This window comes from Myxocyprinus asiaticus, chromosome 44, assembly GCF_019703515.2.
Source record: "Myxocyprinus asiaticus isolate MX2 ecotype Aquarium Trade chromosome 44, UBuf_Myxa_2, whole genome shotgun sequence".
NCBI classification, from domain to species: Eukaryota; Metazoa; Chordata; class Actinopteri; order Cypriniformes; family Catostomidae; genus Myxocyprinus; species Myxocyprinus asiaticus.
In genome coordinates this window covers 2,366,704-2,387,139 of record NC_059387.1, presented here as the reverse complement: position 1 = coordinate 2,387,139, position 20,436 = coordinate 2,366,704, and the positions used below count along the sequence as shown (strand labels likewise).

The 20,436-nt window shown below is 36.8% G+C and overlaps 1 protein-coding gene across 1 annotated transcript; it reads left to right on the top strand.

The window, feature by feature from the left end:
- The first annotated feature begins 848 nt into the window (after positions 1–848).
- Positions 849–18,777, top strand: zgc:101569 (uncharacterized protein LOC449822 homolog). Its single transcript, XM_051686773.1, has 4 exons — positions 849–857; positions 3,014–3,158; positions 18,238–18,372; positions 18,509–18,777. The coding sequence occupies exons 1-4, from the start codon at positions 849–851 to the stop codon at positions 18,775–18,777; spliced, it is 558 nt and encodes a 185-aa protein (XP_051542733.1).
- The last annotated feature ends 1,659 nt before the right edge of the window (positions 18,778–20,436 follow it).

Genomic DNA, 20,436 nt, shown 5'->3' with positions numbered 1-20,436 from the left:
TTGCATTTCATATTCATGTTTATGTTTCTTTAGAAAAAAAAAAAAAAAAAGAAAAAAAGAAATCAGAAAATTTTGAGATTTGGTTGATTTGACATGGAAGAACCCAATTTCTCATAGCTGGTGTCACAAGTGTCATTTTGTGCATGTAAAGTTTGGTAACGCTTTAGATTACAGCCCGCAATTTACAGCGTAAGTACACCGAATTTACAGCGTACATTTAATTACTTACATGTAGGTATAAGGGAATAATATGCAAAGTTTGGGGAATAAAGGGGTAACAACCTGGAAAATTACAAATAATTTATACTGTAAGTATTTTATAACTAAAGGGTAACTATTCTAATATTACGTGGTATGTATGACCTATGCTAAACAACAATCTTAAGTTTGCGAGCAATTTAGCAAGAACATACCTTTTTGTAATAATGCATAGGTATTATAGGCCTAGGTATTTTTTTTTAACCACAGGGTACATATTCTATTATTACAGGATACATGATGGAGATTACTGAACAACAAAACTTCAAATCTAGGGAAATGAGTTAATGAGTTTCTGCTATGATTTTATTTAGAATTTTCAATGTAGGCTTATCTTATGAAAGTGTATTGCATACAGTCCATCTCAGCTGCGAGTCATGCCAGCAACCCACCCCCCCTTTTTTTTTTATAGCAAAAGAATAGAGGATTTAGTTGGGTCGTCAAGCAAAATTAAAACTAGGCAAGGCAACTAGGGAAAACAAGGCAAGCAAAATTAGAACTACTGCAAACATTTTTCTGTAGTTACTGTGTAAATATACCATTGTTCCATGTTGTTACAGTGTAAGTCCAACTTGTTACCCCCTTTTTCCATGTATAGGGTAAGTGCAACATTTGCGGGCTGTAAATTGAAGTGGTGCTTGTTACCCCTTTATTCCCCAAACTTTGCATATTGTTCCCTTATACCTACAAGTACGTACTGTGTAGTTACACTATTAATACAAAAAAGGTATGCTGTAAATTCGGTGTACTTAATCTAAAGCGTGATCTAAAGCGTTACCTAAAGTTTTTGATTGTACATCCAAAAGGACAAATAATTAAATACAGTGGGAAAATCAGACACACGCACACACACACAGAAAGAGAGAGAGAGAGAGAGGCCTGGGCACTACAACTGCTTTGTGATACTTTTTAGTACAGTCAATTCCAGGCGAATGCGCAGACGACATGCATAGATGCATACAGGTCACAAGGCTACAAAAACAGAGCTCTACACATAAATCAAAGCCCTGCATTATGTCAGAGTCCAAGATGGCAGTTCTACCACATTCTAATGCATTTCAAAACAATTATTCCTTGCCATCAAATTACGCCCCTTCAATAGAAATAATTTGTTCAACCTGGATCAACCATATTCTCCACTCAGATTTCCTAAATCACCTTTCACAAATCAAACGAGATTTTTTAGTTCTTGCATGCTCTTAAACTGGATCCCACTCAGAGGACCATGAGCAGGTGAAGTGAATGACCACACAAGATCTCCCTTATTACTCACCCCAGGACTGTTAACACAGCTTCAGGTCTTGGACTGCATCTAAGACATTTAAAAGCACATTGAAATGCAGTTAAGCTTCATTACACATGTTCACTCACTGGTCTAAATCCTAGTCCATTAGGAAGCCATTAAGAAAATTGTGGCCATGTTCACAGTGAAATTATGAGTAATTGCTGTTCTACTGCTGGGTTTGAGCAGTGATTTATTGAGCACACTGTCTGGAGGAGTGTTTGAACTGAATCATATTGTCAGTTGACACTGACTGCCAATGACTGCTAATTAGCATGCTAGTTGCAGTAACATTAGTGTAGGTGTTATCATTAATCAAAGCTCATTTCATACAAAATAGTCTCTGAATTCACTTCCAGACATTGTAAGAATAGAGTACACCTTCCAAAACATATGGAAATTATTGATATTGAGTTATTAATTAGTGGTGTTTAGGCAAACATAACTTTTTCTTTTGCTGTTATGGTCTACTTATGGGCTTTCTTGGTTTTATCTACTGTGTTAATTCAGTTTGTTTGTTTCAGGAGGGAGTTTCAGTGCTGGTTTTGATCTGAAGGCGTTGGCCCAGTGTTCTGATTTTCTCAAACTTGAGCAAGATGTCTGCAAAGGTCCTGGCCCATGGTATGAGTAGATACGGACCTGCAGTCTCTACTGTAGTCACAGAACAGTACTAAATTGTAGGGGTCTTTCAATAAGTTTGCACAAAAAATAATAAATTAGTTCTCTCACAGCATTCAGATTAAGCTTATTTCAGCACTCTTTGAATGCCTCGTGTCAGGATAGCTTGAAGGAAGGTGAAGACTCAAATGCAGAAATAGAAATTGGGCTTCATTAAACAAAAACTGAACAAAAAAAAAAACAACAAAAACTACCCAACAGGGGAAAACTACACAGTCCAGGGTAGGCAAAGTACAGACAGGCTGGGCTGGAAAAAAAAACAGGGCTGGAATCGACAAGACAGGAACCGACTGAAAAACAACTAACAGGTGAAACACCACAATGAACTAGCACAGGACAGACAACACAGTGAGGTTAAATAGGGAAGGAAATGTGGAGGGTAACGAGGGAGAGCAGGTGGAACAGATAACAAGGCAACTAGGCAAACGAGGGGGCGGAGTATCACTTAAGACTGAACTGACACGAGTGCACATGGCAATGAGAAAAACAAAACAAAGCCAACTGCACTCACACAACACTACTGTCAGGATCCATCCACAAAACTATAAACAAAGACCAACTGAAGTGGCAGGATCCTGACACTAGATACACAAGACAGAACAAACTCAAAACACAAGTGCCAGGTCCAGACACTGAAGAAAACCCTTCACTGGAGTGTATAAAAATAAATGTATATAAATAATATATAAATGTGATAATGTCTTAGTGAAGAATTTAATGTAATATATGTCAATCTTTCTGCTTCTCTGGGGATTTAAAGCAAAAGTAAAGCGATGTGTGTTGTTTGCTGTATAGGGTCCATCATGTATGAGGCTGTCTAAACCGTTGATTGCTGCAGTCAGTGGGTACGCTGTGGCCGGGGGTCTGGAGCTCACCGTGCTGGCTGACCTCAGAGTCATGGAGGAGAGCCCCATCATGGGCATTTTCTGCTGCAGATTTGGTAGGTTTTTTTGCCCATTTTATTTTCTTATTGGATGTCCTATTATGCTTGTTTGTGTATGCGTTTGGTTGTTGTCACTCCACTAGTCAGAGTTCTCTATGGCGAATCACAGCCGCATTGATCTTCAGTACTTTTGTAAGGGTCTACTGAACACTTAAAAAAGCTGTTTCAAATATGATTTCTTTAATCCAAATGTGCCAATTCCAATAAGAAACTTAGAATCAACTTTAAGATCCAGACTGCCTTTACAAAACCTAAAAGAGAATTTTGCAGTAGTTCCATTCTCTGTGTAGAAGTGACCAGTCATTTATATTTATGCATTTGGCAGATGCTTTTATCCAAAGTGACTTACAGTGCCCTTATTACAGGGACAATCCCCCTGGAGCAACCTGGATTTAAGTGCCTTGCTCAAGGACACAATGGTGGTGGCTGTGGGGATTGAACCAACAACCTTTTGCATACTAGTTCAGTGCTTTAGTCCACTACGCCACCACCACTCCATTTATGCTACAGATATGACCACAGTGTGTATAAATATGCCAGCAGTGCTTTGATTTATTGCCAGGAGCTGAGTTTTCCAGCTGCTGGTTTAAAACATAGAGCCATCATCATCACCCTCTGTCTGTCATTAAAGCAATGCCCACAAGTGCCCGTTCCTCAGACTGTCTGGCTGGACTACACTCCTGCCACACAGGAGGACGAGACCTCTCCTGCCGATGAGTCTTTACAAGCACTAGTCAGTACTGACTGATGAAATGGTACTGAAGCCTAACATGTGTTTGAAAAAACAAGCATCACTACTGGCACGTAACTCATCCTGCACCATTTGTGTTGCGGACATGAGTGGTTCCTCAAATTGTACGGCTTGATGAGGAGAGGTGTGCTATTACTTAGCTAAGAGATCTTCACCCAACAGACAGCATAACTAGCTAAACAAAAACCCTCAAAGAAATATTCCCAAGTTAAATACAAGTTAAGCTCAATTGACAGCATTTGTGGCATAATGTTGATTACCATAAAAAAATAAAATAATAATAAATAAATAAATTGACTCATCCCTCCTTTTCTTTAAAAAAAAATCAAAAATGGAAGTTGCAGTGAGACACTTACAATGGACGTGAAAGGGGCCAATTGTTGGAGGGTTTAAAGGCAGAAATGTGAAGCTTATAAATTTAATAAAAGCACTTATTCTTCTGTTAAAACTTGTGTATTATTTCAGCTGTAAAGTTGTTTAAATCACAGTTTTTACAGTCATTTTAGGGTTTACAGTGTTGCTTTGTCATAGCAATGAAGTTGTAAGGTTGTATAATTGCTTTACACAGATGCGTTTAGTAAGCGATTGTATCACACTAAAATCATGTTAACATGCATATTGTTTACATCTTGTGGCTATACTTTTGAAACAATGAGTATTTTAATGTTCAGAATTGAATCTGGCCTCAGGGACTTCCGGTTGTAAAGAATTTCTTTACGCACATTTTTTGTGGAGTTCAAGTTTGGTGAACTTTGACGGATATTTGCAGTGCTGAAATCATTTTAGCGATGAGTTTCTTTGTAACTTCACTCTCTTTATGTATAAAGTACAGCATAAAAAGAGGCTGCTTGGAAAGTAGTTTTTTGCTGTTTTCTCACATGCTTCACATCTGCCAACGCCTTCATCGGTCACGGAATTTCGCTGTGGACAGGTAAATGTGACCTGAGCCAGATCTAGAGACCAGAACATCTCAAGCAGTTTATATTCTGTATTACCATCAATTTTGGGTGATCTGATCACAAGTGAATATTATATATAATAATCAAATAATAATAAATATATTTAAGGCTGACGATTTACCACGTTAATTCAGTGCTGTTACTTATATAATAAATAATGCGTAAAAAATTATTCATGACCCCTGACCTTTACGTAAATGTTGTAAAATGTGCATATTTTAACACCCACACACACACACACACACACACACACACACACTATACTGTAATTTGTGATAATTTGTATTAATTTATATATATTTCTATATATTTTACATTTATGTAATGTAGATCTATTAAAATATATATTTATTGTATTTATAATTACATTTATTATTATTAGGGCTGTAAATCGATTACAATTTAATTGAATTAACTTGATATGCTGAATTATGAATTAATCACATATGTAAATATTTGCTGATGTCACGTATTCCCTGTGTTTTTGCTTAGACTTTTATTTCTGTGAGGAGGCATGTGAGGAATGAGGATCTAAATGCAGCTTTTAATGGAAACCAAAGATAAACAAAGTACTCAGAATAAAACAAAACGAAACAAAACACGGGTACCAGACACAGAACGTGACAACACATATTTAGGCTACAAAAACAGTTCTCTCACAGCATTCAGATTAAGCTTATTTCAGCACTCTTTGAATGCCTCGTGTCAGGATAGCTTGAAGGAAGGTGAAGACTCAAATGCAGAAATAGAAATTGGGCTTCATTAAACAAAAACTGAACAAAAAAAAAAACAACAAAAACTACCCAACAGGGGAAAACTACACAGTCCAGGGTAGGCAAAGTACAGACAGGCTGGGCTGGAAAAAAAAACAGGGCTGGAATCGACAAGACAGGAACCGACTGAAAAACAACTAACAGGTGAAACACCACAATGAACTAGCACAGGACAGACAACACAGTGAGGTTAAATAGGGAAGGAAATGTGGAGGGTAACGAGGGAGAGCAGGTGGAACAGATAACAAGGCAACTAGGCAAACGAGGGGGCGGAGTATCACTTAAGACTGAACTGACACGAGTGCACATGGCAATGAGAAAAACAAAACAAAGCCAACTGCACTCACACAACACTACTGTCAGGATCCATCCACAAAACTATAAACAAAGACCAACTGAAGTGGCAGGATCCTGACACTAGATACACAAGACAGAACAAACTCAAAACACAAGTGCCAGGTCCAGACACTGAAGAAAACCCTTCACTGGAGTGTATAAAAATAAATGTATATAAATAATATATAAATGTGATAATGTCTTAGTGAAGAATTTAATGTAATATATGTCAATCTTTCTGCTTCTCTGGGGATTTAAAGCAAAAGTAAAGCGATGTGTGTTGTTTGCTGTATAGGGTCCATCATGTATGAGGCTGTCTAAACCGTTGATTGCTGCAGTCAGTGGGTACGCTGTGGCCGGGGGTCTGGAGCTCACCGTGCTGGCTGACCTCAGAGTCATGGAGGAGAGCTTTTTACAGTCATTTTAGGGTTTACAGTGTTGCTTTGTCATAGCAACGAAGTTGTAAGGTTGTATAATTGCTTTACACAGATGCGTTTAGTAAGCGATTGTATCACACTAAAATCATGTTAACATGCATATTGTTTACATCTTGTGGCTATACTTTTGAAACAATGAGTATTTTAATGTTCAGAATTGAATCTGGCCTCAGGGACTTCCGGTTGTAAAGAATTTCTTTACGCACATTTTTTGTGGAGTTCAAGTTTGGTGAACTTTGACGGATATTTGCAGTGCTGAAATCATTTTAGCGATGAGTTTCTTTGTAACTTCACTCTCTTTATGTATAAAGTACAGCATAAAAAGAGGCTGCTTGGAAAGTAGTTTTTTGCTGTTTTCTCACATGCTTCACATCTGCCAACGCCTTCATCGGTCACGGAATTTCGCTGTGGACAGGTAAATGTGACCTGAGCCAGATCTAGAGACCAGAACATCTCAAGCAGTTTATATTCTGTATTACCATCAATTTTGGGTGATCTGATCACAAGTGAATATTATATATAATAATCAAATAATAATAAATATATTTAAGGCTGACGATTTACCACGTTAATTCAGTGCTGTTACTTATATAATAAATAATGCGTAAAAAATTATTCATGACCCCTGACCTTTACGTAAATGTTGTAAAATGTGCATATTTTAACACCCACACACACACACACACACACACACACACACACATATACTGTAATTTGTGATAATTTGTATTAATTTATATATATTTCTATATATTTTACATTTATGTAATGTAGATCTATTAAAATATATATTTATTGTATTTATAATTACATTTATTATTATTAGGGCTGTAAATCGATTACAATTTAATTGAATTAACTTGATATGCTGAATTATGAATTAATCACATATGTAAATATTTGCTGATGTCACGTATTCCCTGTGTTTTTGCTTAGACTTTTATTTCTGTGAGGAGGCATGTGAGGAATGAGGATCTAAATGCAGCTTTTAATGGAAACCAAAGATAAACAAAGTACTCAGAATAAAACAAAACGAAACAAAACACGGGTACCAGACACAGAACGTGACAACACATATTTAGACTGACAAAGAAACCAGGGGAAACAAGGGCTTAAATACAAATGGGCAAACAAGGAAAGGAACACCTGGGGAAAACAATCAGGGGAAAACAAATCATGAAACGAAACTACAAAGGACTACAAAATTAACAGGAAACAGGAACAGGGAACTAAACAAGAATTTCAAAATAAAAGTCTAAGCAAAAACACAGGGAATACGTGACAGCTGAAAAGGCCTCAAAATAATGATAATTCAATATATAATAATCAAAATAATTATAAATATAATATATAATACATATAATATTAATTGATAATAATGTTATAATATCAGATAATTCAAAGATATTACATTATTGTGGCAGATGAGTTAAGCATTGACAACACAACGCAAAAAGTGGCTTTAGAAATCAATATGTTGTTTGGTATATTCCCATATCATTGAACATAAGCGCATCACTGTCCTAGAGTTCACAGTGATCCATTTTATTACTGAGTTCATCAATCTGTCCGAGGTAGACAGGTGCGTTTTGGTGCGTCTCACTGTGGTTGTGTCGCATTTCACTGGTTTTCAGTGTCTCTAGCCATAAACACCGGTGTTTTAGGATGATGTGTCAAATTTAATGTACAACAGTAGTTTGAAACTCATAGAAACTTGTAATGAGACATCTGCTCCATTCAGCTGTATTTGATCAGCTGTCAGTTAGTTGTCTGTACAGTTTGAGCTGCGCTGACTGTCCCCTGCTGACTTGCAACAACATGGAGGTGGCAGTTCAAGCCTGAATTGCTAATTTTGTAGGAAAATTACTTATTACGGTGCCGTGATTAATTGCATTAATTTGTTGAAGAGTCTTTTGTATATAATTAAATCGCACTAAATGAACACGTTAAATTGACAGCCTTAATTATTATGTATTGAATTTATTTTTATTATGGGGCCTTTTTTTTTTGGCAAATTTTGGTATATGTTATTATTACAGGTTCACCCAGTCATGCAATTCCAAACATTTAATGCTGCTTTAAGTTATTATACAAATCTAAAAAAGCGAAACATTGTCACAGAAATGTAGGAGGTGACAGCATTTGACTTCATTTGACTTAAGTCAAATAAAGTTTTACACTGGAGTGCATTGTCATTCCTTCAAAATAAAAGCTCCAGGTGAAGGTGAAGTAAATGTGACAAAAATATATTACAATTGTATGCAACAAATCCTCAAAATAATAATACTTCTGTATAATATTATAATAATAAACTTGACTGGACAACAATAAATAATATTCATCTGGGTTCTACAGTTTAAGTGAGTGAAGTTGTAGTTTTTGCACACCCTGTTCATTTACAAAATGCTGTATTGGTGCATATAAATTATATTTATTATATTATAAACTAAATACAATTCTTAAATGTGTTTATTTAGTGGAAAAACAGTGGAAAACATGCATTCATTATCTTTGAGTAGATTTTTATTTCATTTAATATTTTGAATGTACTTGGCAACAACGGCTGTAAGAAATAATTTTAAAATTATGATTTAAAATAATTTGTATTTAATTTCCCCAGGTTGTATGCCAAAAGGGGCCCCCTGGCTGGATGGTTGCTTGAGGCCCTGGAATTCATAATCCCACCCCTGCATTTACGTTTACACTAGTACACAAATAATAATAATAATAATAATAATAATAAAAACTAGTTTATTTCTGAAATTACAAGTGAATCTCATTGTTTTTATATGATATCTATGTCATGTTACAGTTCTGAACTGAACATCTAACTTGTAACCAATCACTCAAACCACTGAAATATTTTGAAAACAAATTTTCTATGTTGTTGTAGCCACACGTCGGTTTCTGAGGCTGCTCCACTGTGATGGAGTTTAAATGAGAACTGTCATTTAGAGACTTTTTCTCCCAGAACAAGACTCTGCGCCCTGACACTACCCACTTATTTCCTCTGAATGTTCCTTTCTCTCCTGTACTTACCCCGCAGCGCACAGCAGGCCCTTACACACCATTCATCCCACATAATAGATGTATTGGCCACCATCAGTGGAAAGGGTTTATTTTAACATCCTGCTTGTAGGTTTTATTTTACTTAATCTTGTTTTGGCAAGTTAATTTTTAGGGCTGTATTTGGTAGATCCGAAATGGGAACTGCCAAGGGGAATACCTCATGGTGATAGACAGAGAGAAAGAAAGAAACGAAAAAGAGAAGCGGATGGGGCTGGCAGCCTTGGAAAAGGAAAATATGCCACCAAAACTCACTGGAGTCTCTCTCATGTGGCCAGATACTTGCCTCAACAGAATGATGGTTTCCTGTTGTGTCTTCAGATATTACATTGAGCCACAAACGGAAAGAAAAAAACCCTAAAAATAATGCAGAACACCATGTAAGGCTGTGAACTATTGTAGTTAAACATTAAACTTTAAGGGAAGAACTGGCACTGTCCCAAAACCTTTTGAACTGCCTACATAGGCAGCATTTTAAGGCTTTATAAGCATGCTTCTGGAGGTTGTTCTTAAAGGTAGACAGCATAATCATGCTGCATTCTAAGATATCTTCTTTTTCAGCCCAATTTTTACTACTGCCTAATCTTATCAAAATTATGTGACTGTGGCAACATTTTTGCAAAATGATATTATGTTCTTCATTACATGTATCGAGGCAGTTCTGAAGTGAAATGTCCACTGTGTGGCGCTAAAAGCAATGTTCTCCCACACAGATGAGGTGCTCTATTTTCGTGAACGCGCATAGCGAAGCCCTATGTGTTACAGCCAAGCGCTTCTTCTTATCCAATTTTCGTGAGAGTGCTAATTCTAAGTGCAATTTTTGTGCCAGAGCAAAGCGCAAGCTGTCGTGGGTGGGAGTGTTTGCGCTGTAGGTGTGTGCGTGCAAACTGTGTATTGTATATTAATGAAGTTGCGCAAAATGAAATAGGTCAGTGCGCTAAGAAATTTCAAAACTACGTCTGTTTTCAGCACAGTCTAAACTCAGTTCCTGCATTTGCAGTTTGGAGATTCCACCAGCAGGTGGAAATAAAGTTCATGTCCAAACTCTGAAAATATAGTGAAACATCAAATTATGTCCCTGACAACAGTTGTTGCTGGTTTATGAAACAATATTTTATGACATTTGTGTTAAACATTCTAGTGGTCATGGTTTATTTCATGGTATATTATTATGTTTATATTTACAATTGCATTTATGATCTAATCTGTATTGTTTTTTTTCCACCTGTTGTTTAAGAGTGATATTTAAGTCACTGCAAAATGGGCTGGTTGAAGAAGTAGAGCTGCCCCCGACCAAAGATTTTCCTAATCAACTAGTCGTCGTTAGTTTAAGTCATTAGTCGACTAGTTGTCGCACATTTATGATATTAATTTAATTACTAAAATATATATATTGGGAGGCATCAGAAAATGGTTTGAGTTCCAGGGCTGAGAAAGAATGTTGTAAGTAACATTGCTAACACTGTTCTACATTACAGAGAAATACTAAACTGTAATAATGAGCCTTTAAAATATACATTTTACAAGCACACGCACGAAGCGAGCCGCAGCGACACCGGCAAAAACGGTAATGATGCTGAACGTGTCGGAAAAACCAGCAAGGAGACTCTCTGAACATTTAGTTAATTTATAGAGAGAAATACACATTAGGGTTGTGCCGACAGACGATGATCTCGGGGATCGACAATGGTCAGAGTGATCGCCAATAGCTGATGCCTTTGACTACGTCAAGATGATATTTGGCTCATTTTCCCATGTAATCAATTATTATTATTATTATTATTATTATTATTATTAGGCTATTATTATTATCAAATTAATATTACAAATAATTTGCCCGTAGACACACAGACACGCGCTTGAAGAAACACACTTTATTATATTATTAAGAACAGATGACAGAAAAGCTGTCTATGTGCATGTCTCGTGGAACAAGCACATGTAAAAGGTTCTCACTCTTTCTTTGTTTCTGTCTTCTGAATTTTTTTTTTTTTTTGCAAGAACAGTATCTTCTAGGAGTGCTGTAAATAATTTCAGACATCTCAGCTCAGGAGGTGCTTTGAGTTCAGTTCACTTTATTTCCACAGAGCAGTTCATTGTGAACACAACTCTGCAGCTTATACATCTGATTAAACATAAAATAATACAAAAACACGTTCACCTCAAACCATGATTTATATTTCAGTGATTATCATCATCATTATAATTATTATTTTTACATTTAGAATTGTTTTTATGTCTTCATTTGTGTAAGTAATTTTCCGCCTGCATGTTTAGACGGATACTTGCCTGATGGTATATGGAAAGGTGGTTACTTATATATATATATAATTTTTTTTGATCACTTCATTATTTTAATTGCTTTTTCATTTCGTTTGGAGTGCAATTTGAATTTAGAAATGTATTTGACTTAAGTTTTTTTAAATTGGATATTACATGATGTATTTTCCCAGACAATGAAATACCCGACCGGTAGAGAATGCACGGATGAAGTAGGTTCTTTGCCAGAGAGATGTTGCCCTTCACAACTGTTGTAAAGCTGGGGGCCTGGGTAGCTCAGCAAGTAAAGACGCTGACTACCACACCTGAAGTCGCAAGTTAGAATCCAGGGCATGTTGAGTGACTCCAGTCAGGCTTCCAAAGCAACCAGTTGGCCTGGTCGTTTTAATGTGGTTCTCACTCTCAGTGGGGTTCGTGGTGAGTTGTGCGTGGATGCCGCAGAGAATAGCATGTAGCCTCCACATGTGCTAGGTCTCCATGGTTACACGCTCAACAAGCCACATGATAAGATGCACGGATTGACGGTCTCAGATGCGAAGGCACCTGAGATTGAGTCACTACACCACCACAAGGACTTAGAGCACATTGGGAATTGGGCATTCCAAATTGGAGAGAAAAGTGGGAGAAACTAAAAAAAATAAATAAAAACAACTGTTGTAAAGCCATCTTTCAAAAAGTTGAATAACACACATTTTAATTGCACTTAATTTTTTTCCAGTTTCATTTGAATTTTTAGTTAAAATAGATAAAAATAAAGTTCTAAGTTTGAAATCAAGGTGTCTTGCTTTATTGTGTAGGATTAAACCTAACACTGCTTAATGAAAATTACTCCATAGTACCACCTAGCGTCCAACCAGCGGTAATACTTCGTGGGTTTGAACCACTTCCTGTGGAGTTTTTTTTCTGCGACCAACTGACCAATCAAAACTTGGTTGACCAACTAAGGTTTGGTCGGCTATTAGGGGGCAGCCCTAGGAAGAAGTATATAATATATAATATTTTTGGATTTGATTTTTTTTTTTTTTTTTTTTTGACTACTTTGTTATTTTGATTATATTTTCAATTTGTTTTTAAATCAATACATCTACCAAATGGTAAAAGTGAAGTGCGTGTCGATACTATCACTATCAATACTAGCCGTGATTTGTGTGTTAGTAGATGACAATGATTAATAATACTAACATTCTCTATAATTTAACGAAGCTTAAATCCAAATCCTGACAAGAAACACATTTTCTATGTGTATTAAAGGAGTGTGACATAGAATGCCTAACATTCAACAAGGATGCAGTTAATGCACAAAAGGGTGCAAGTCCATATTTCTGTTCTTCTAATTCATTTCATACAGCCCACTACCAAGTTGAATTTAATAGAATGTTCAGATTTTTTTGTACTAATCATACTGTACATGTAAATAGCTCTTAACTTTAAATATTGAGTAAGCTAACTCAAACACTTTAAAGGAACTTAATATCAAATTGTAATCTTTGGCTGAATTTAAAATTACCATGTAAACTCAATTTTAATACATCAAGTAGAAGAAACTTAAACAACCAGAACTAATTAGAACAGTGAATGTTAGCATGCTGAATGCATGCTAATTGGAAATACTATGCTTAGATTAGCAATGCAAATGCTCAATGATTAAAACAATTTTCTGTAGAACAATACTATACTGTACCCATCTTCAACCTAAGATCAAGCTCCACTATTCACCATAATGGTAACCCTCAAAACTTTAACAAATAACACAACAAAATATTAAATGCTAACAAGTCTCCCCTTTACATTAGGTTTAAATAAAATTACATAAAATTAAGTTTTTGAGAGAGAAATAAAAAAAATTAAAAAAAATAAGTTGCATCTCTGTATAAGTTGCACTGACAGAGGGTGCATCCGGCAGGCACTAGGAACCGGGAGCAGCCACCTAACTTCCCTTCAGCAGTTTAGATGTCAAACACAGTGTGTGAAGATTACAATCCCTGCGGCTCGACTAGCCTACTTATATTACACCCTTAGAGTATCTACTTTTTTTTATGGAAAAGTGCACACTTTTGAGTGTGTAGCTAAAGAGTATGCAAGTATTGAGACATACTATCATGTCATAAAATTGCGTCTTGAAACCACAGACCCCTTGGTCACATATTCACGTGCATCCTGCGACCACAACGACCTGTCAATCATCCTGTTACAGTTGTCATGAAATACACGGAGGGACGGATTAACCACCGGGCCGATTGGGCCATTGCCCAGGGGCCTCTACACCCAAAGGGCCCCGAGCTCTAAATCAATTATTTATTTATTTTGAGATATCTGTTATAAATCCATGTAAATGTCAGCCTTATGTGAAATACTATTTGACAAGGAAATTATTTTAGTGGCAAGTTTCTTTTTAACTTTACTTTCACAGAGTATAAAATGCAGCATTAAAAAGAGGCTGCTTGGCAATTAGATTTTTGCTGGTTTCACACGCACTCAATGTCCGCCCTTGCCCTCTTCACCCACAGAATTTTGCCGTTCAAAGGTAAATGTGACTGCGAATTTACAAGTCATTTGCTATAGTAAAAGTGTTTAGATGTCATAAGATAGCATTGTGTGAGGAACAGGGTGAAAAGTAAGTGTTTATGAGCTAAGAATCTGCTGTTTTACTCATGATTTGTGTAAAAGTGAATAAAAGTAATTGTTGTTGTTGCACCTGTAGTGAAACTGCCACGATATGTACAACGAGCCACATAAAAATCATTTAGCAAAAATGTAGGTATAGTAACGAGATTTTATGAGACCAGGTTGCAAAAGTATGATAAAAAAATAAAAATAAATAAATAATCAATCTAATAAGAAATGTACTGTTATACTCCATATTTGTGCTGTGTATTTTAAGCTTATCAGTATAATTAGTCAACTTGACATCAAAATTGATCTTATTTACTTTCTTATTACTCATTCGAGGTCTCAGTGTGCAAGTTTCATTGGTGCACATTATTCCAATGGGGAAAAAAAAATTCTACTCCATGTTTTATTACAATGTAAACCTTGCTTTTCCTCTGAAACAACCTTTTCGACTTACATCTCCTAGGCCACAGAACTATTTTGGCTACTGTTGTAGGTAATGCAGCCTTTCTAAAATCTTGCAAATAGTTTCTGCAGTAATTAAATGCTGCTTTATTTCAATGCATTAAAGGTTATGGCAATAATAGATTTGAAAAAGAAGCATTACCATTGTGATAAAAACATTTGTCTGAAAATGTGGTGCCAGCCAACATGATCACAGAGAAAATTGATATGCTTCCAAAAATTCATGTACACTGTAATTGACACCATTCAGTTGAGTAACTGACATCAGACCATCAGACATTATTGCATCAATTCAAGTGTGATCACATTTCCCCCTGGCTCTGCTGAACCTTAGAGAAGCAGGTTCTAGTCCTGTGTAAACCAGGAAGTAGTTGCGTTGACATAAACAATGGCGAGCATGATTAGAAAGTTGAATTTTCTCTCTATGATGACATTTTTACTCCATTGACGGTAGCATTTTGGGTTGATGTTTGGATTCATGTGTAGAGTTACTAAAATATGCATTCCTCTTCACTGTATTACATAATTTACATCTGAATTACAACTCGCCTTTGGACATTTCACTCAGAAACTGGAGCTTACATGTGTCCATAAATTCAACAACACTTCCAGCTTCGGCCACTGGGGGCAGTCATTTGAATTTTGGTACACACAGACTGATTTCAGCAGCAAAACCTTTAAACTGATGTCACCGAATTCACAGTGCGATCATTCTGAACCGGCAGTGTTCCAGGAGTAGTCCTACAAAATTCACTGCAAACTCACATTCATGTCTGACTCCAGTCTGGTTTGGAACATCCGCTTTACACCATCCAATCAATTCGAGATGGAAAACATCAAGTCCCACCCATTTTGTTTACCCTTGTTTTACTCAGAAATAAATCACATTTTGAAAGTACTGTAGGTTGCAAATGCCATTTCATGTTCACTATAGCTATTCTCTTCAATCACAAGCTTTGAGAGCTTGGTTTGCTCAAGGGCACATTATCAGGTAATGTTGGAAGAGTTAATTGTACCCTTAGGATTTCACATGTGAACTTATGATTTGGCTTTTGTCTTAGATTCATTAACTGCATAGTAACTGACTATATGTTCATGGTTTAAATACAATGCAGTACATTTGTCAGACTCCAGAAGATCTGAGTGCATCATTTCTGTAAAAGCACTAACTGCAGACTTGTATCCGATCCAAAAGCCCAGGTGGTCAAAGTCAGTTGTTCTGAATGAACTTTCCATTTGTTCACCTCAGCCACCAGAGTGGCTGCCAGGAACTGAAATGACTCGACCTTTCTCAAATTTTACACACATTCTCTTTCAACCTTCAGGTCCTTGCTTGGCTTATAATGCTTAGACTCAGAGATGAAAAATTCATCAACTACTGAAGGATTTGTCTGTTCTTGAGAAACTTCTAATTGCCGTAATTTCCAAAGGAACTTTGATCTTTTGTATAGCCTGAACTTTAATGAATGAATTCCCAGTTTAAATACTTAGGTGCTTTGTTTAGTACATTGTTGGTTCTACTTTCACAGACATAGGTCAGATCTTAAAAGTCAGTGTCCTTGTTTAGCTGTAATTTGTGTTTGTGTAAAATTTCTAGTGTGGTGTATCATGACATTACCTCAGCGCCATTGTGTGTGTGTGTGTGTGAGCTTGTGTTGGGACTTTGATGTTGTGTGGATACCAGTATCACAACCATAAACTCGCACAGGAAGGCATTAAAGTTCAACCACAGGCTCAGGCTTACACAGAAAGATCTATTCATTCTGTCAAACACCTGAACTGAACTGAAATAAGCAGGTACTAACATTTGACTAATCAAATGAAGTCAGACAGTGACTTCTGCAAAGCCATTGTATCACTTTAATGTCTCCTTGTGTGTGTGTGTGTGTGTGTGTGTGTGTGTGTGTGTGTGTGTGTGTGTGTGTGTGTGTTTGTGTGCGCTAGAGGATTTTCATGCAGTATAGTGAAGGTCTGTATATAAAGCTTCAGGATTCAGATGTATGGACTTTAGGTAACCTCTTCCCTCTAACCCATATTAAATTGCATGCTAAATTCCCTGTTATGGCCTTGTTGGCTACTATTGAGGGTCTATAAAACCCACTGACCTATCAGTGTCCCCATGGCACCTCCAGTCTTCTAAGAGCTCCTACACAAGAGTTTACATTGTGTCAGAGAAAGCTGCAAATCTGTTGATTTCACTGGGGATGGTGTGTCGCTATGATATAGAGGAAAAATGCAAGAGGTTGTGAAAGTGATGCTCCATCATGGGACTAAAAGTTGAGAAAATTGAGTACAACAGTGCCCGCCCACTTGTTCAGCCATTTTGGTTCCTGAAGTATTTGGCTTCGACATTGTGAGCATGCTCCAAACGACAGAGGCGATGTGCCATGTGTATTTAACACTTCCTCATCTGATGTCCTTCCTTCAAATATTAGATTACACATTTCCATGTGGACAGATGTGAAAACTATGCAAAACCTTAACTATGTTAAAACCAGCTGGCTCAGTTATAACTGCACGTGTATTGAGTTGTGTACGTAAAATGGCCAAAATATTGTGGTGATTTTCTTAATTTGGTTTTGTTGAGACTTGGTGGCGGTTGTAGTTTAGGTCTGGATTAGCATGATAAGTTGTCTGTCTTAAGCAGATCATTCTGAATGGACTCAGAGGTACTATTCCTCAAGATATGACTCTACCCACACTGTATGAAAGAGCCCTCATTTGCTATTAATCTTTAACTTTACAATCAATGGTGTATTTCACGTTCGAAACATGGCCCAGTTTGTTGAGTGGCCTGACTTATCGACTTCTGGCTCAACCCATGGTGTGAGTTTGAGTGGGACTACCTGTTTGTCAACCAATGGAAGATGGGGTGGGATGGAAGGGGCTGTAGGAGTGTTTGGAAACCTGTTTGGAAACATTATGTCTGCAAATCCATCACAAATTAAACACTTCACATATAGGTTTAAATTTAGCCCAACACCTAACAATGTGTTGTTTTTTAAGGGGTTGTAATTTATTGTACTATATTGTACAATACAGTATTAGGTATGTACTTCATAGAAATTCTGGCTGATACCAATTACAAAATAATTAATGTCTGCTAATCTATAATATTCACAAACTACAGGTATCAGAACATTGTAACGCGCAGCATAAATGATGTATAATTGTTCATGTGTTTTAAACCTAGTTTAGTAAAATATTTTACAAGCCCTCAACAATAACAATGAACAATAACAATATGGTCACAGTTAATATTTTTATATGATTTATGTAATTTTTTATCCTCAATTTAGTTCACAGTCGGATTGTCGGTGTGCTCATAATTCATCTTCCACCAGTGAATATCAGGACTGTTTGTGTATCTATAACCCTCTGTCTATCTGTCTTACACAGATGTGCCATTGATTGATGGGGGGGAGATCAGTGGTCTTTCATTGACTCTAGACCTCATTTTGACCAGCAGACCAGTGAAAGCACAGGAGGCTTTGACATTTGGGCTGGGAAACAGAGTCGTGCCTGACGGCCAAGGTACATATGCATTATAAGCCAATTGAAAATCATTAACAAGAATACTAACATGCAATACAACATTGATGCTTTCTTACTTATATAAGTTAATTAGACTTTTGATGCTGTTTTGTGTTAAATGCTGTTATTGGTCCAGCATGTGAGGGTTTACGTCTCTTATTCACCCACAGTATTTCCCATGAGGATGTCACATTAAATTACTGTAATGTAGCAGCGGTTCACACAATCATTGTCAGGTTAGAGGAGATGAGCTCAGAGCTGCACAGAGATAGAGTTAAAGTGAAGCACTCCAGTTTCAAAGTGAGAGTCACTCGAGTGGAGTTTCCACAGGAGGTATGCAGTGAGGCCAGGGCTTTTATGTGCTGGAAAGAAGGACTAAATGAGTCTATATTGTATCAGCTGTGAATGAGTGATGATATTGAGAAAGAATACAGCAATATGTCAGATTTATTCTTTTTGTTATATGAAGGTCACATTAAAATTGAATTGAATTGGAAAGTTCTTACCAGTCTTTCATCATTTATTTTTGGTACTTTTCAAATGCCTTTTATGTATAGATTTAACTGCTTTAGCTTCTAAACTATGGAAATTTGTTTTAGACAAATTACAAATAAATTACAAATAAATAGGTGCAAACAGCAACTACAGGGCCAAGCACAGAAATGGCAAGCATTGCCCCACACTAAGCAGGACACAAAGAACACATCGAATGAATGTGACATGCACAATAAGCCAAAACCACTTTGCAACTTGCACCAAGGCAGAATCAAACCGGTCCCACACGGCTACAGGGCTGACAACCACCAAAAGGGATATACCAAGCTGAGAGTCAGCACAGCCGAGCACAATGGTCATTCCAATCAAATTTATATTGCGTTTAACAAAGATGAAAATCAAAATTCTGTTCATTCATTTCTGTGCAGCTTGTACAGAAGATCATCTGATAAATCTTTTGTAGGAGGAGTAGCGAAAAAAAACTAAAAATGGCACAATCCAACATGGCGGCCACTGTAGTAGGTGGAGTTCTAATATAAGTGGTGCATTAAATCACCATGAGGAGAGAAATCAGAAGACCCTAAAACAAGTCTAGATGCTATTCATAACAACACCCATCAGTGTGCCAAATTACCGTTTTCCTATGTACGCTTCATAGTGCTGCCTTACACTCCTATTAGGGAGAAAAAGGAAGTAGACCAATAAGAATACCTGCAAGCATAAATCATAATGGTTAAGCCTGCAACTAAACAGAAAGCACAATATTAAGACCTCCAGTACAATAGAAACCAAGCTGTAAGACCTACCTATGTAGGGATCGAACCTACAACCTTTGGAAGTAAAATCCAGGATTTTACACACTGCACTACTCAGTTGACGTATCATGGATGGCAAAGACGAATGTCAAGGGTCGAGTCAGCACAACTGCACACTGTCTCCAAACTGCTCCTCAGTACATGATGTCGATGATGCATAACAATTAGTTTTTTAATCCGACAATGTGTTCTAAAGATACATCAAAGTAAAATACAATTCCTAATGGCAGAGAGGCAATATGGCTGATGTTGTAAAAATGTACCCATAGCTGGCGCTGTCACCAAATTTTGCATGCACCCTCAGATCCTGGTTCTTATGAAGTGTATCAAGGTTCATTATGACAGAACAAAGTGTAGCCAAGATACAGCCTCACTTCCTGTTTCAGGTCGACCTCGTTAAGTTTGTGGTAGCATAACTTTTAAACAAAGTCGAAAATCTAAATTTGCTATTATAATTTCTGTGTGACTCAGTTTGGAAATTATTTTGAGCCATTTCTGTGCAAATCAGGAGTTTTATTGTTAAGGAGTCCATTTTACTTACCAGGAGGAGTGTAATAAGATACAAAAACAATTTTGTTTCCAGGCCAAACAGTTCAAAAGATACACAGAAAAGAAAAGTTCATTTTGGTGGTGGCACAAAAGAGTTTGTCCTAGAAACCCCAGATTTTGTCAGTGGGCTGTTCATACCCACCCCATCAATATGCCAAATTTAATAATTTTCCTATGCAAGGTTCTATGGGCTAACATATACTCC

Excerpts from the sequence above, each read along its gene's own strand:
- zgc:101569 (XM_051686773.1), top strand. Across the intron at positions 3,159-18,237 it reads CATTTTCTGCTGCAGATTTG|ATGTGCCATTGATTGATGGG; the intron begins GTAGGTTTTTTT and ends TGTCTTACACAG. Across the intron at positions 18,373-18,508 it reads AGTCGTGCCTGACGGCCAAG|CATGTGAGGGTTTACGTCTC; the intron begins GTACATATGCAT and ends TTATTGGTCCAG.